The sequence below is a fragment of the Oncorhynchus clarkii genome, chromosome 6 (genome assembly GCF_045791955.1).
Source record: "Oncorhynchus clarkii lewisi isolate Uvic-CL-2024 chromosome 6, UVic_Ocla_1.0, whole genome shotgun sequence".
Classification (NCBI taxonomy): Eukaryota; Metazoa; Chordata; class Actinopteri; order Salmoniformes; family Salmonidae; genus Oncorhynchus; species Oncorhynchus clarkii.
This window is the reverse complement of record NC_092152.1, coordinates 21,583,898-21,599,059: the sequence shown is the minus strand read 5'-3', so window position 1 is coordinate 21,599,059 and position 15,162 is coordinate 21,583,898. Positions and strand designations below refer to the sequence as shown.

The 15,162-nt window shown below is 42.0% G+C and overlaps 2 protein-coding genes across 3 annotated transcripts in view; both read right to left on the bottom strand.

The window, feature by feature from the left end:
* Positions 1–1,726: 1,726 nt before the first annotated feature.
* LOC139410779 (dipeptidyl-peptidase 7) lies at positions 1,727–7,945 on the bottom strand. The gene is made up of 13 exons (XM_071156275.1): positions 7,737–7,945; positions 7,286–7,415; positions 7,044–7,183; positions 6,518–6,681; positions 6,025–6,160; positions 5,759–5,840; positions 5,130–5,296; positions 4,966–5,026; positions 4,548–4,666; positions 4,264–4,420; positions 3,838–3,902; positions 2,057–2,127; positions 1,727–1,900 (listed from the first exon to the last, which is right to left on the bottom strand). The coding sequence occupies exons 1-13, from the start codon at positions 7,818–7,820 to the stop codon at positions 1,786–1,788; spliced, it is 1,491 nt and encodes a 496-aa protein (XP_071012376.1). The 5' UTR covers positions 7,821–7,945; the 3' UTR covers positions 1,727–1,785.
* Positions 7,946–8,558: 613 nt separating this feature from the next.
* Positions 8,559–15,162, bottom strand: part of LOC139410777 (neurogenic locus notch homolog protein 1-like) — a 52,980-nt gene continuing 46,376 nt past the window's right edge. The window contains exons 29-34 of one of the 2 annotated variants that reach the window (XM_071156269.1): positions 14,732–14,822; positions 14,146–14,311; positions 12,544–12,842; positions 11,947–12,094; positions 11,558–11,655; positions 8,559–11,365 (exon numbers count right to left, since the gene is read on the bottom strand). In XM_071156269.1, coding sequence (XP_071012370.1) covers positions 9,983–11,365; positions 11,558–11,655; positions 11,947–12,094; positions 12,544–12,842; positions 14,146–14,311; positions 14,732–14,822 — 2,185 coding nt within the window. In that variant the 3' untranslated portion in view covers positions 8,559–9,982. The remainder of the gene's footprint in view (positions 11,366–11,557; positions 11,656–11,946; positions 12,095–12,543; positions 12,843–14,145; positions 14,312–14,731; positions 14,823–15,162) is intronic. The other variant, XM_071156270.1, reaches the window with a different exon arrangement.

Sequence of the window (15,162 nt, the reverse complement as noted above, 5' to 3'; positions counted from 1 at the left end):
CTTTTGGGAAAAAGGGCCCTGGGCTGTAGATCCTATACTTCACCATCATTCCTCTAAATAGCTATATTGAATGTTATGATGTACACTTTCACTCAGATTCTATTGAGACCAAACTCAACATCTTAAGTGTGAAATGTAGTTTTCTTCCCTATTTCAATGTTCAGCTCTCCCCTCCTTTAGTGTTGTTTCACTTGTGCCTTCAACGTTGCTCTGGACAACATTATGAAACTCTTTGGACATATTCATGTTTTGTTATTGAAATGTACATAGTTGATGTGAATAGTTGTGCAAATATGTGTATTTGTTACATAATCATGGTGTGATTTTGAAATAAGGAAGGTCATTTTACAACCATTTGCTGGGTATACTTCCATAACTCTCACTGTGTATAGACTTACAGTATATATCATGAAACTAAGGGCTCTGCTTCCGATCCCTTTTTCACATCTCTGATCAGTTAATATACTGCTGCTCATTTCTGATTCCTTTTTTTTAAATCCTTCAGCTGGATCCTAAACTTTTCTACACCAAAGATATCCTAGTTATTAAAATAACTGGAATCTGGAATTATTCTACATTCATCATTCTGTTAAGAATGACAATAAGCCATTTCCCTATTTTATAACAATGTAAATGAAATGCTATTGGGAGATTTTGATACAGCATCTGAAGTCAGCTGCTGCCTGATCTCTGCTAACCAAGGTCAGAGATATTGTCAGGGCTGGATTCAATCCGTATCGTGGAAGATCCGTCTTATAGCACAATAGAAATTTAAAGGCAATGTTACCATATTCGTGGAGACCGCATTCACGTAATCGCTGCATGTCGGCTCAATCACAAATGACCTTTACATTTTAGCACGAATCTGCCACGATATGGATTAAATCCAGCTGCTCTGACTCACTCAGCCCACAAGCTGTGGAGAACTTTTATTTCAAACCACTAATACCATATGAAATAAGCCTACCCAACTGGAACCTCAAGGGAAAATAAGGCCTAGATTAAATCAGATTGTGTTAACCGGCGATAGCTGATGTTTTGGCATGTCCGAGGTGTCAAATTGGTGAGCAGTTGCCTTGATCATTCACAAAGCCACACCCGTCCTACTCCTGTTAGAAATTCAGACCGAGAAAGTGTAGGCTATAAAGAAACACTCCAATTGAAAATCATTCAACAAAATTAGGATTTTTAGCAGCCTGTTGGAGGTGTAGATTACATCTCACATGCCTGTGTTTCAACTTGTAAACAAGGCTGTATGGGCTTTCACTTAATGCGACGTCCGATTTAGGCAATGCCAGGAGCCGCTTGTGGATTTGACAGCTCTAGTGCAGTTCCACCTGACACCACCAAGACAACACCTATGCTGATGTCAACCAAAGCGGATCTGATTTAATCATTTTTATTGCAATATTGTAGACATTTGCAATCAATATCAAATTGGTGAGAATCTGCATTTCAATGAAACTATGCGCCTGTGTCATTTGCAATACTGTGTATTTTGGGATACCTTGTTATGACCCTGCAACATCAGTGACTCAGCTGGAAAGTAGTACACCCATGTCGACTGAACTGTTTTTCAACTTGGGAATGAATATGCTAAACCAAGAGCTGGGGGCTAATGGGACCAGTGTTTGGTTCTGGGTCTACAAAACTGTCTAAATCATGAACTTACAAAATGTGCCACAATGTCACTTGGTTTACAATAAAACTATGGACCTGCTTTAAATTTGTATAAATGTCAAGATTAAAATACTTTATTGAACAACCTTTTACAACTGTCAATCATTAAAATCCACGTTGAAGGCATTTCCTCTCCTCCATTTTCACCCACTGAGCGATGGTGTCGGACTCCATCTTACGGGCCTTTATAACTGATGCCGGATCAGCATCATTGGCCTCTCTGGGAAATAACATTAGCATTGAAATGCAGCCATTCCCATGTGGTGATACTGTATAAGAGACTAATATTATAGCACAAATAATTGTATACTGTGTGAATTTACAGTAGTTGAGTGGAAGAAAGTCAAGTGAAATTTCTAATCATAAATTCTCTCACCTCAGGTCCAAATGGTGAGCCCCCTCTGAGATGTTGATTGCAATCAGTGATGAGCTCAAGGACTTTCTCACCTACAGAACATTAATCTTACAAGTGAGACAGACTGAATGTATCACTGGTTATGTTTAGACAGGCAGCCAATTATGATAATTGTTTGCACTTATTGGTCTTTTGACCAATCAGATAAGAAAAAGATCTGATGTGATTGGTCAAAAGACCAACTAGTTGCAAAAATATCAGAATTAGGCTGCCTGTGTAAACACAGCCACTGATGAATAGCATTTAAAATGTGAGGGTTTAGAAAAGTAGCATTCAAATACATTTGATTCAGATTAGAGGTCGACTGATGATTTTTCAACGCCGATACCGATTATTGGAAGACCAAAAAAGTCTATACCGATTATAATCTGCCAATTTTTTTTATTTTATTTATAATAATGACAATTACAACAATACTGAATTAACACTTATTTTAACATAATATAATACATAAATTTAGCCTCAAATAAATAATGCAAAAACAAAGTGTTGGCGAAGAAAGTAATATGTGCCATGTAAAAAAGCTAACAATTAAGTTCCTTGCTCAGAACATGAGAAAGTTGGTGGTTACTTTTAACATGAGACTTCAATATTCCAAGGTAAGAGGTTTTAGGTTGAAGTTAATATAGTATTTATAGGACTATTTGTATTTCATATACCTTTGACTATTGAATGTTCTTATAGGCACTATAGTATTGCCAGTGTAACAGTATAGCTTCCGTCCCCCTGGGCTCGAACCAGGAACACATCGACAACAGCCACACTCGAAGCATCGTTACTCATCGCTCCACAAAAGCAGCGCAAGGGGAATAACTGCTCCAAATCTAAAAGCGAGTGACGTTTGAAACGGTATTAGCGCACACCCAGCTAACTAGCTAGCTAGTTCACATTGGTTACACCAGCCATTAGGCTGATAGGCTTGAAGTCATAAACAGCGCTGTGCTTGTGAAGAGCTGCTGACAAAACACACAAAAGTTATGTTTGAATGAATGAGGACGGGCCTGCTGCTGCTCAGTCAGACTGCTCTATCAAATCAGACTTAATTATAACATAATAACACACAGAAATACGAGCTTTTGGTCATTCATATGGTCGAATCCGGAAACTATCATTTCGAAAACAAAACGTTTATTATTTCAGTGAAATACGGAACCATTCGGTATTTTATCTAACGGGTGGCATCCCTAAGTCTAAATATTCTTGTTACATTGTACAACCTTCAATGTTATGTCATAATTACATAAAATTCTTGCAAATTAGTTCGCAGGCAGCCCAAACTGTTGCATATACCCTGACTCTGCGTGCAATGAACGCAAGAGAAATTACAATTTCACCTGGTTAATATTGCCTGCTAAACTGGATTAGTAGTTATAACTAGTGATTATGATTAATTGTTTTTATAAGATAAGTTTAATGCTAGCTAGCAATTTACCTTGCTGCATTCGCGTAACAGGCAGGCTACTCGTGGAGTGCAATGGTTAGAGCGTTGGACTAGTTAACTGTACGGTTGCAAGATTGAATCCCCTGAGCTGACAAGGTGAAAATCTGTCGTTCTGCCCCTGAACAAGGCAGTTAACCCACCGTTCCTAAACCGTTATTGAAAATAAGAATTTGTTCTTAACTGACTTGCCTAGTTAAATAAAGGTTTTAATGACGGTTAAATAAAGGTTTTAATCGGAAATCGGCGCCCCAAAAAAATCGGCCATTCCGATTAATCGGTAGACCTATAATTCAGATCTTACCCCTCCATTTGCCCATGGGTCCAGATCTCCATTGGAGAAAATGATGTTGCTGGCTGTGGAGAGGGCTGATCGAGACAACCAGAAACATAAAGAACAAAACATCACTGAGGAAACTATGGAAATATCAAGCAGAGAAGGGTGGCCCTAGAGAGAAGTGGCCCTGTATGGCTACATTGATAGAGCTTGTAATGCCAGGATTGTATGGTTTGATTCCCGCTGGGGCCACTCATACAACAAATGTATGCATGCATAATTAAGTCACTTTGGATAAAAGCATCTGCTAAATGGTAATAAGGGTTCAAGAAACAAGCCCTGTGTACTGTATGGGAATTTCAGATGAGCAGAGCAGCACACTAACAAAGTCAATTATTTAAGGTGTACATAGTTAGCATCTGTAGCTGTGGTGATTAGGGGGGCAGCTCTTACCATCACCCCAAAACTGGGTTTTGAGCCAGCCAGGTCGGGGGATCACCCCCCAGCGCTTGGAGCAGTATTGTTCCCTCTGTTTCTCAGTGAAGGGCATAAGAGGGAACATGTCACTTACATTGTTGCTCTCAAAGCACATCTCAATCTCTGTGCAGGCCTGAAAGAGAAGACATCAGTCTTTGTGAAAACATTTCCAGAATTATTCCATTTTCAGTAGCTCTGCTTAGTTTTCCAACTTGATGAGCAAAGAACAAATGGTAATAGCTTGGTGATGTATACTGTACCTGGTAGTCCCAGGCCAGGCTATTGAAGCCCAGTCCACAGCCAGTTGGGTCAGCACATTCCACATACAGGGTGTAGAGGTCAAAGCAGGTCAGATCTCCTGTAGAGTTGTACACTATTCCTGTAGATTTGGCATTACGTCAACAACATATTACAACATGCCAGTTGCTGGTAGACCTAACATTGCATCTTCATATGGAAATATGAGCACCTGCTATACAGAGCATCAATAATAAAGGGATTTCTGGGTTGATTGGGAACATGGTTTATAATGATTCTGCCTGAGGAGCAGCTGGGGGATGTGTAGGTGGAGCACCCTCTAGTGGAAACTGATATGAAATGCCTCAATGATACAAAAGTCAACTGGCAGAACCCCAGGACTCATGGAGAACTCACTGGGCAGCACTCTCACCTACTTACCTGCAGTGTCTTTTAGGGCATGCAGCAAATCAGCTCCACCCAACATGGTGTCACAAGCCACCTACAAGCACAGAGTTCTCTTCTTAGTTCATCACAAACATAGTATGGGTTGAACAGCATAGAAGAGGTGAAATCCCAGAGTTGTTATCTGTGAGCAACAGTACCTTGACTGGGTTGGCAGGCATGCTACCCATGAAGTGGGTGCTGTAGGGGTAGTCCAGCATGGCCATGAGTGTGAAGGCATTACGTAAGAGCCCATTCAGCTGGTGGATGTCCTTATATGAGGATGGAGTCTTGCACAGGGAGAACGCTGACTGGATACGGCCATAGTCTGATGTCGGACAAACATGCAAAGGAGACGACGAGCATTACTGTAATGATGGAAAATCACAGTGCTTTTACAGTGACATACAACCCTATACGTATCAGTGATGACAGTAATACTTTGTAAAGGCACATTCAAATGATGAACCCATTTCTACGGAGGCTTATCAAATTCTATTTGTTACATGTGCCAAATACAACAGGTGTAGTAGTCCTTACAGTGAAATGCTCACTTACAAGCGCTTAACCAACAATGCAGTTAAGAAAAAAATATGTGTTAAGTAAAACATAAGAAATAAAAATAAAAGTAACAAATCATTTCAAGAGCAGCAGTAAAATAACAATAGCCCATCTAAAGCATATTAAGTCGTGCCACAGAAAAGCTAGCTTTTCAGCAGCGCAAGTAGAGACACTTCAGGCTGAGGAGTGAGTTTCACAGATCCCTATTTGCTACACATGCAGACTTTACCTTCTATTTGAGCCAAGTCTTGCAGCCTCTGGAACGCCCCTCTTACAGCATCCCTACACTCTGGGGCATAGTTCTCAAAATCCTACACACACACACACACACACACACGCACACACACACGCACACACACAATTTGGTAATGTTAACAGAGAAATGTAAAAATCAAGAATGTAGAAAATGCAGAAAACCTAGAACGTTGGTCACTACAATCAAGGGACAAAATAGACCAGCTAATGTGAGACTATCTACTGTAAATCTGAACTTACGGATGTGACATCCTGGAAAAACTGTTTTGATTCCCCCATCCCTGCAGTAGACAGGATGGGAGCGCTGGCAGCCAGAGCCCCTGCTACAATGTTTGGGTACCTCAGTCTCATGTAGACTGACAAGATTCCTCCATAACTGAAGGCGAGAGAGAGAAGACAACCTTTGTATGAGAGACTGGCCTCTTATCTCTACTGAAGTTGATGATGTCATTGTCTCATTGAGATTCTGTCTGATACTTTGGAAGAACAGAATTGGGAATCAATTGGATATGTAAAGAAAATATTATGCCTTCATTGTGGGAAAATACATTTGGAACCGCAATTATTTTTTATCTAAAAGCATAGAGTTTGCTTTGTAACATTTTTCATGAAACAAATTGGAACTTGCATTTAGCTACAAATAATACAAATGACAGATTTCAGATCACTGAAACCAATACTGAAATCATTCAATAGACATTTGGTTTCCAATTGCCTGTAATAAAGCTCTTACCTTCCACCAAAGACAATGACTGGACATGCGGAGGCTCCTAGCTGCTGTTTCAGTTCTGTGATCATGATAGCATAGTCTGCTAGGGCCTGTTCTACCGTCAGTAACCCAACCTCTGGGATGTTGAACGAGTCCTGGCCAAATGGGAGTGATTTGCCATAGTATCTCTGTGGAGAGAAAAGTGGAACATGAATCAAACATTCAAGGTAACTGTATGCATCATGTTATAGCTAAAAGCTCTACTTGAGTGTTTGACTGCCCTGTTCAAGGACATTATGTAGTCTGGTATGAAAACAACCATAACAGAGAACTGATCTGAGCCTAGTGTCTGTATCCATAAAGAGTCTCAAAGTAGGAGTGCTGATCTAGGATCTGTCCATACAATATTATCCTAGATCAGCAATCCTACTGAGACACTTTGTGGATACGAGGCCAGCCTATTTCTGTGATACGGTTGAGTAACTTCCCCAGTTCTGTCATGATCACAAGCTTCAACATGAACATGTGACACATTATGGCCTCTTCTTACATGCTCAGCAAATATGACCAGGGCTCTTTGCTGTGCTGCCAGCTCTGTGATGAATCCAGAGTTCAGGGCAAACTCCCAGATGTCTCCCTCATTTCCCGTGTAGAAGAAGATGGGCCCAGAACCTCTCTTCCAGTACTCATCTAGAAGGACACAGAGTATGGCAACAGTCAAAAGTGAGCATGCAAGTTGGACTGAATAAGAGAGACCAGCACAAAGTGTGCAAAATAGCAATGGATGTTCACCTGTGATTAGGTACCGTTGCTCATAGGTTCCATTGCCCATACTGTTGAAGTTGAAGTGGTCCATTATTTGGGGAAAGTATTTCTCTTTAAACTGGGGTTTTGGGTCAGTGCTGTACCCATGATTCTTGACCTAAAAATAATGTAAAAGCATGAAATGTTCGGAGAAACAAACCTGATATGCCTATAATGTAACATCTGAGATCATAAACATGCTAGAGTGAATGAAATATCAGCAGTCTCTCTAGTCTTAGCCATTATGAACAGTCTTAGCCATAACTATGAACACGTGTACTACGAATATAATTTGGTAACTATGAACATCGTTTAAGAAATGCAATGGTTGCTCTTGCATAACATAACTATAGTTAGCTAGACATACTACCAGCCATGAAACAGACATGAGTAAACCCCAGTAACAGTGAACACTTGAACGTCTGGGTAAAAAGATTACCTGAAAACGGCTGTGTGTAAGCCCCTGCGTCTCAGAGTAGAGGGAGAGCAAGACAACAACGCAAATAAAACCCCAATTTGTCATATTCAAAAGGCTGTTGGTGAAAGCTTCTGTAAATAACTGTTTCGAAATGTTAATTGTATAAATCACATGACATAGCTTCCTCACAGCTGATTTTGTTTATTGACCTCTGAACCCAGGCAACGTTTTGGCCATGTGCATAGTGGAAGTTGTAGTTCTTTCAATCGACTCAGCTGTGAAGTCCTAAAAGACACTAGAGGGGAAAAACTACTAAATATTGTTGGTAAAGGCATCGCATTATGGAATCTAGAGCATCAGCTTCTCATGGGGAATAAAATACAATATAACTGTTGACTAATTTGTGTAATTCATTAGATATTAATATTGAGTATGAAAACTCTACTAATAACATTCAATATCAAGTTGGAGGCATGTCTTGATTGTTTCTCTCTCTCTCACACACACACACACACACAAACGCACACACACAAACGCACACACACATGTACTCTTACTCTCGCTCACTTTTTGTTTCTCTGTATCAGATATCATCACCTGAGTTTGATTGTACTTGTATGGTTTCTGAGTCCATATTGTTCAACTACAACAGACTGGATTTTGTAGACCAAACTTATATCTTGAAATTAAGAACTGTAAGACTTTGTATACTTTACAAGATGGGGCTACTAACTCCAGTCAATTGATATTCAGACAGCAAAGACCACGGAAGAAATCAAGACACACATTGGTATCTTTTATTATAGAAAGTTTTTTGTTTTTTTTTACAGATTGACAGTCAGGTAGTGGAAGAAAAATACATTTTATGCAAATTGAAACTTTGCAGGAAGGTAACATTTTATCACAGATACTACAGCCTTGGGTTTGAATGAAACAAATTGAGAACTTATACCATTCACAGCATCTCACAAAGCATCAGGCGAGGACACACTATAGAAACAGGACACCCCACAGTCTTCCTTTTTACATCGAGTAAAAAAAATCATCCAACATTCATCCAAATAATCATCTGTGGATTATTCTGTATCACAGAAACAGTCAATAAATAATAATTGTAGAACTCCTCAATATTTCTGTTATTATTTATCTGTAAGGGCTTAAAACATCTCTTATATGTATGTTGTTTGTATAAACCTTTCAGATCTCTTCCTCAGTGATACAGTGTAAAATATATGTTTAGTATGTTTTACTGTGGATCATTGTGAAACCTCTTAACCAAGTGGAATTCTTAAGATTTAAGATTTCTGAAACAAAATCCTGCTTACAAAGGAAATGCATATTCATATTTACATTGAAACAAAACCAGCCAAAGGCTCAAACAATTGGAGGGAAATAATCATTTAGAATAACATCTTGACCATTTCTTGAACGACTAAAATTAACAAGGGACACATAGAATCAAGCCTGTTCTATTAACTGTCAATCTCCAAGCTGGCGTTATACTGTACATTACCTTACCATTCCCCCAACACATATAAACGCAGCGCCACACAGACACATACAGACAATCCAATCAAGAGGCTTATGCTGCATTGATCCAAGAACTACTTATAACTCTAGTACTTTATTTAGCAGATTCTTGCTTTTGGTCATAGGACCTGTTTGAAATGTGAACATGGAAACTGCGTACTGTAATAAGATCATTTATTCTTACAGCATCCCTGACCACAGCTGAGAAAAATACAACTATTTTTTATGACCGTTTGCTCTGTCAGCAAATAAATGCAATGTTCTTGAATATTTAACAACACTCAAAACACAAATTGAAATAACACTGGATTTAAGATTTAAAAAATATAAACAAGAGCTTGAGGAAAAATCTGGCGAAAATGAAAAGGCAAAATTTCTAAACAAATAAATACCCAGTGTACATCTGAATAACTCAGTATACTGCAGACAAAAGCACTACATATAAAAATAAACAAAGCTACAGTATCCCTACAAGTTTCACCTTTGCCCCGACTATGGCCTGACACCTTGGATCCCACATTTCTGTAAGCAGGCGGAAGAAAAGGAATAAATAAGACATGAATAAATAATAAGTGAAGGAATAAAACATAGGAAATTCTTACTGTTAGTACAAAAGCATATAAAAAGAGCTTTGGGTCAAATCAGTCCATAGCTCTGTCTTTTTGTTTTGTTTTCTCAAGAGTGCCTTTTCATACAAAAATATCCATCAGTCCATTTGGCAAAGCAATGCAAACTCTCTACTTGAACTGGTCGGGGATATGTCCCATCTGAGACTGCATGCTGCTGGTTGGTGGACTTGAGATGCCCTCCGACCAGTCAGACATGTTAGAATGCGGGGATGAGCTGGACCATTGGTCGGGAGACCCGGGGGAGGGGGTCAGAAAGGGGTGGTCGGGGACTTGTAGCTGGTGGTTGGGGGTGTTGTCCATGGGGCCGGAGTAGCTGTGCTGGGAGGGAGGGGTGAGGTACTGGGTGCTGGGCAGGTTCTGGCTCATGATCTGGGTCTCCTGGGGCAGGATGGTGTGGATGGGTATGGAGCCCTGGTTCCCTGTGCCCTGCTGGATCTCTGAGCCACTCAGCTCGGTGCTGATGAAGTTCTGGTTGCTGGCATGGCCACTGCTGCCAGTGCTAGAGTTCTGGTGCTGAAGCTGGATGCTCTGTTGCTGCTGTTGGAGCTGTTGTTGTAGGTTCTGTTGGTGCTGCATCTGCATCTGCTGTTGGACCTGCTGCATGGGGTGCGGCTGCGAGGCCAGCCGGGTGTTCTGCAGGCCCTGGTAGCTCAACATCTGGGACAGGCTGGTGGTGGGAAGCCCGGTGTGGAGAGAGGTCATCATGCCGTGCTGCCCGCCTCCCTGGTGCAGACTGCCCTGCCCCCCGACAGGACCAACCCTCATGGGGTTGAACTGTCCGGACTGGCCCATGCTGGCGTGCATCCTGGAGAGCCAATCACACTGGCCATTCATGCCCACAGAGCCGTTGGAGCCTGACAACGGAAGGTGAGTGAGACGGGGCGGAAGCGGGTCAAACTGCATGCGCGCTAGCTCCTGCTTGTTGGGCATACCCATGTGGTTGACCCCCATATGGGGGTCGGACATCCCCTGGAGGTGGTTGAGTGACATGGACGGGGACTGCTGGAAGGGGGACGTCATCATGGAAGGGGACGCCACGTCAGAGATATACCCGTGTGGAGACTCCAGGGAGTCCACGGGGGACAGAACAGCTGAGCTGTCCAACAGACCTCCTCCCTTCCCATCCTGGGAGGTTTTCTTCTTGTTCTTCATGTCCTTGCCGTCCTTGTAGCCGATGCCCTTGGCGCTGTGCTTGCGGGCCTTCTTGCTCTGGACTAAGGGCTTCATGCTGCCCAAGTAGCTGTTGGGGGAGCAGAGAGAGGGCGACAGAGTGGTGCCCATGGAGCCTCCGTGGCTGTGCATGGGCGGGCTGCGGACCAGGTTGTACTCGTCCATGAGACGGACAATGTCGTGGTGCATCCTCTCTTGCGCTATGTCTCGGGGCAGCCGGTCCATGTGATCAGTTATCTCGCGGTTAGCAAAGTGCTCCAGCAGGACCTTGGCCGTCTCGTAGCTTCCTTCCCTGGCAGCAAGGAACAGAGGGGTCTCCTCCTGAGGCAGACACACAGACACACAGAGAGAAATGTGTTTACAGTGGACCACAGAAGAGACAGCTCTCTCTTGCTAAAGATATTTTATCTCAGTGACAATAACCTGTATGAATAAAGCTTAAATGTTAAAGGAATGTAGCTTACAGAAATATTGTATTATTTTATGTTCCATCAGGCAGCAAAGATTCCTTACCTTGTTGTTCTGCATGTCCTTGTTGGCTCCATTCTTCAGTAGTACGGTAGCTGCTTCAACGTTGTTCACTGCTGCTGCCCAGTGCAGAGCAGATTTGCCTGGTGAGAGCGAGGCAGGCAGAAAAACACGTTCAGTACACAACCCATGCCTGTCTAAAATGACCTAAAGAAACCTGACTATAACAATTTTCAACCTCCACGTTATTTCTAAGTAAGAAAGCATTTTGTAAAAGGACATGGACTTTATCTTATATTCTGCCCATTTCCAATGACAAATTCCTTGTTTGATTTAATTAATGGATTGAATGTGCTTCACCTCTAGCTCTGATTGAAAGAATACGATGAGACCATGAAGCCCATAGAGATTCAGCATTGAGATATGAGCCCTACCAAAGTCATCAATAGTGTTGACGTCAGCATGGCAGTTGATGAGCTCCTCCACCATGCCCTCCACTGCCAGGCGAGCTGCCAGGATCAGAGGGGTGGTGCCATCGTGCATGCGGGCATCCAGGTCTGTGGCACGATTCCGGATCAAAATCTACAAAAATATACAATGAGTTGGTTAACCTTGTATGACAGGATTACCCAACTTGAGGCCCGCTGTGGTTTTAATTGGACCAACAAGTTTTCTGAGCAAAAAAATGAAGTCTGTAAAAACACCAGGAAATCAGTGATTTTAATTTTGTTCCCAAGTATTCCCACGCATAATAGAGATAAACATGATCATATACAAATACAAGGAAATCTTGAAATTATTATGTTTTATTCAAATAATGTATCTGTTTGGGCTTCTTGCTGTCAATTTGCAATCCACAAATTATTAGTAATTATGTTCCGGCCCCCCGACCATCTGCTCTAGAAATCTAGTTGATGATCCCTGTCGTATGAGATTATCTTTAGAGACACTAAGGAAGCAAGGGCACATTACCAATCCAATACAGTTGGTCTCTTTGCTACACAAGAACAAAAATGTATCTGACCCCATACCTGGAAGACACCCTGCGCATCAGCGGCCACGGCAGCATGTAACGGGGTCTTGCCCATGTTGTCCTGGATGTTGGCATCTGCACTGGCCTCCAGAAGACGCTTGGCAGCATCAGAGCGGGCGTAGCGGGCAGCGAGATGAAGGGCGGTCTCCCCTGTGCGGTCTGTCTGACTGTGGAGGTTAGCACCCTGGTAAATGAAATCACTGATCACGTTGGCAGAGGCGTCTTCCTCCTCCTCGCTGTTACCTGTTTCCAGACCTCCACCGCTACAGGAGGCGATCATCAGGGGGGTGAAGCCATCTGGAGGGAGAGGAGAGAGGGAGGGAGAGACCATACTTTAGTACCAGGGGAGTTGACCACACCTCAGCATTGACAGTCCAGTGCACTAGCGCAGGGTCAGCATAAGACAAAACAAAGCAACAAACAAATCGAATGAGGATTTGATGCTTTTGCCTTGGTGAATCATCACAGCTCTCTTTTCGATAACGGATTCTGATCAAGCCAGGCATTGGGGAGCTGCAGGAAGACACAGAGCTTTGGTAAACCTAGGCAGATGGAAAACTGAGCATTATCATCTCTGAGAGGAGGCTCAGACAGTCGACTTGGATGGGTTTCTCCTCTTCAAAAGAATAGCAAGCCCCCAGATCTCACAGATTTGGTTGATTCAGGCTCATTGATTGGTGAAGGAGAGAAACAGTCTGTGTGTTGTGCTCTACTGTTGAAGAGTGCCTTACTTTAGATTTCTTAAACACTCTTCAGGGGGTTTGGCTTTCAATAAAAGCGTGTTCTTTATTTTTGTTCTGTTATTGGTTTTATTAATAAAGCATATGACAAGAAAGACCCATTAATGGTCCAATGATGAATGTAAGCATTAATCTGGAAGGGAGTTTTCCCCTGGGCTCAGGGCTTCTAGCTGCATGCTTTGATCTGGATCCCCTTACCCTGAGGACACAAGGCTTTAGCTACTCCCACACACATGCTCTCTCTGTCTCTCCCCCTTGCTATTGCTCACTCAGATAAGGTGTAAACCAAACAGCTAATATTTGAGGAGGCAGAAAAATACCTTAAAACATGATGTTAAGACAGTTTTGTTTAACTTCTTTACAAAGCAAGATGTTAGGTAATACAATGAAATAGGAATAACTATGTTAATTACTTAATTGAATGAGTAATTAAAAGTATGAGTTATGCTAATATGTGAATCATTATAAAATAATTGTTTATCTTTTTATCTAAATGTACCCTGCCACTTCCAATGACTCATAATTACGTACACCTCTCATCTTTCTAAATCTACACCAGTATTGATAACTGAAATGTGCTGTTCAAAAAATATTTAGACTTGACCTGTGCACTGCAGCTGGGGCAGAATTCACCAATTCCACATAAACATTTTACAAGTCCTACACACCAGGCAACTGATTAAATGGTACAATATTCTACAAGTTAAATGGTCAAACATTCTGTATTCACCACAAATATTGTCATGTCATTTCATGACATTTAATAATAAATGTCAGAAGGGAAATAGGAGGGGTATGAAGTTCACCGTTAAAATCAGTCCTAATTTCCCTAACAACGAACCGAGCGGTTGTGTACACACCTGGTCCCCGTACGTTGACGTCCATGCAGTCGTTCTCGATCTCGCCCTGAGGGGGTGTGGGGGCGATGGAGGGGATACGGAGATCAGCCGCGTCCAGGTGCTGCTGGGTCCACTGGCGGTGGTCTGTCTGGCCGTCCAGGTCCAGTATCGCCTGCTCCTCAAACTGCTGGAACCAGATCAGGGGCAGATGGACAGTCAATTAGCTCAAACCGCAACCAAAGCATTTCAGCTCAAAGCTATTTGCAACCTAACGTTTAACTAACCAACTTTTACTTACTAAAATGCTGACATTCAGGACAATAAAACCAAAAACCAACACAAAGGAGACTATGTTTTCTATATCTAAACATTGGTGATTATTAAATTAAAGCTAATTAAATAGCCTATGTAAATGCACAAATATTTAAACAAAAACTTGAATCTAGTGATATTTGAAGACTATTATCAATGATGATAAAGAGAAAATCCCTGACTGAAGATCTTTTCTTATTATTTCTCTATAGGTATTTCTTTATAAATCCATGTTCTACTCTTATTCCCGCCTTTCTCTCCAAATGCCAGTATGTGATGTAGTTATCCTCCTTACCCTAAAGCGCTTGGCGTCCGAAGGCTCCTCTTCTCCCCATTCATTCTGGTTGTCGTCCATCAGTGATATGTCCGAGAGGTTTTTCAGTGGCCTGTGATCAGAGAGAAATCCCATTGAAAATCCTGATACAGCAAAAGTGAGCTAGCTAACTATCCCAGCTGAGCACTCTTTCTCAGTGGTAGTGCACCAACACCGAAATAAAAGCATTGATTGCCCCCCCCCCCCAACCCCTATCGCTCCGATAAGTCAATTAATGCGCCCGTTACCTATACCTGATGTATTATTATCATGAATGATCCAAACAAACCCTGTCCCCCCTCTTTCTCATCGCCAGCTACATCACTTCACCGTTCCACACCCTGCTATGACCAAACCCACGACAAACAAACCCTGTCCCCCCTCTTTCTCATCGCCAGCTACATCACTCAGTC

Excerpts from the sequence above, each read along its gene's own strand:
- LOC139410779 (XM_071156275.1), bottom strand. The coding sequence starts at position 7,820 with ATGACAAATTGGGGTTTTATTTGCGTTGTTGTCTTGCTCTCCCTCTAC. Across the intron at positions 7,184-7,285 it reads GCAACGGTACCTAATCACAG|ATGAGTACTGGAAGAGAGGT; the intron begins GTGAACATCCAT and ends GTGTCCTTCTAG. Across the intron at positions 5,841-6,024 it reads TTTTCCAGGATGTCACATCC|GATTTTGAGAACTATGCCCC; the intron begins GTAAGTTCAGAT and ends GTGTGTGTGTAG.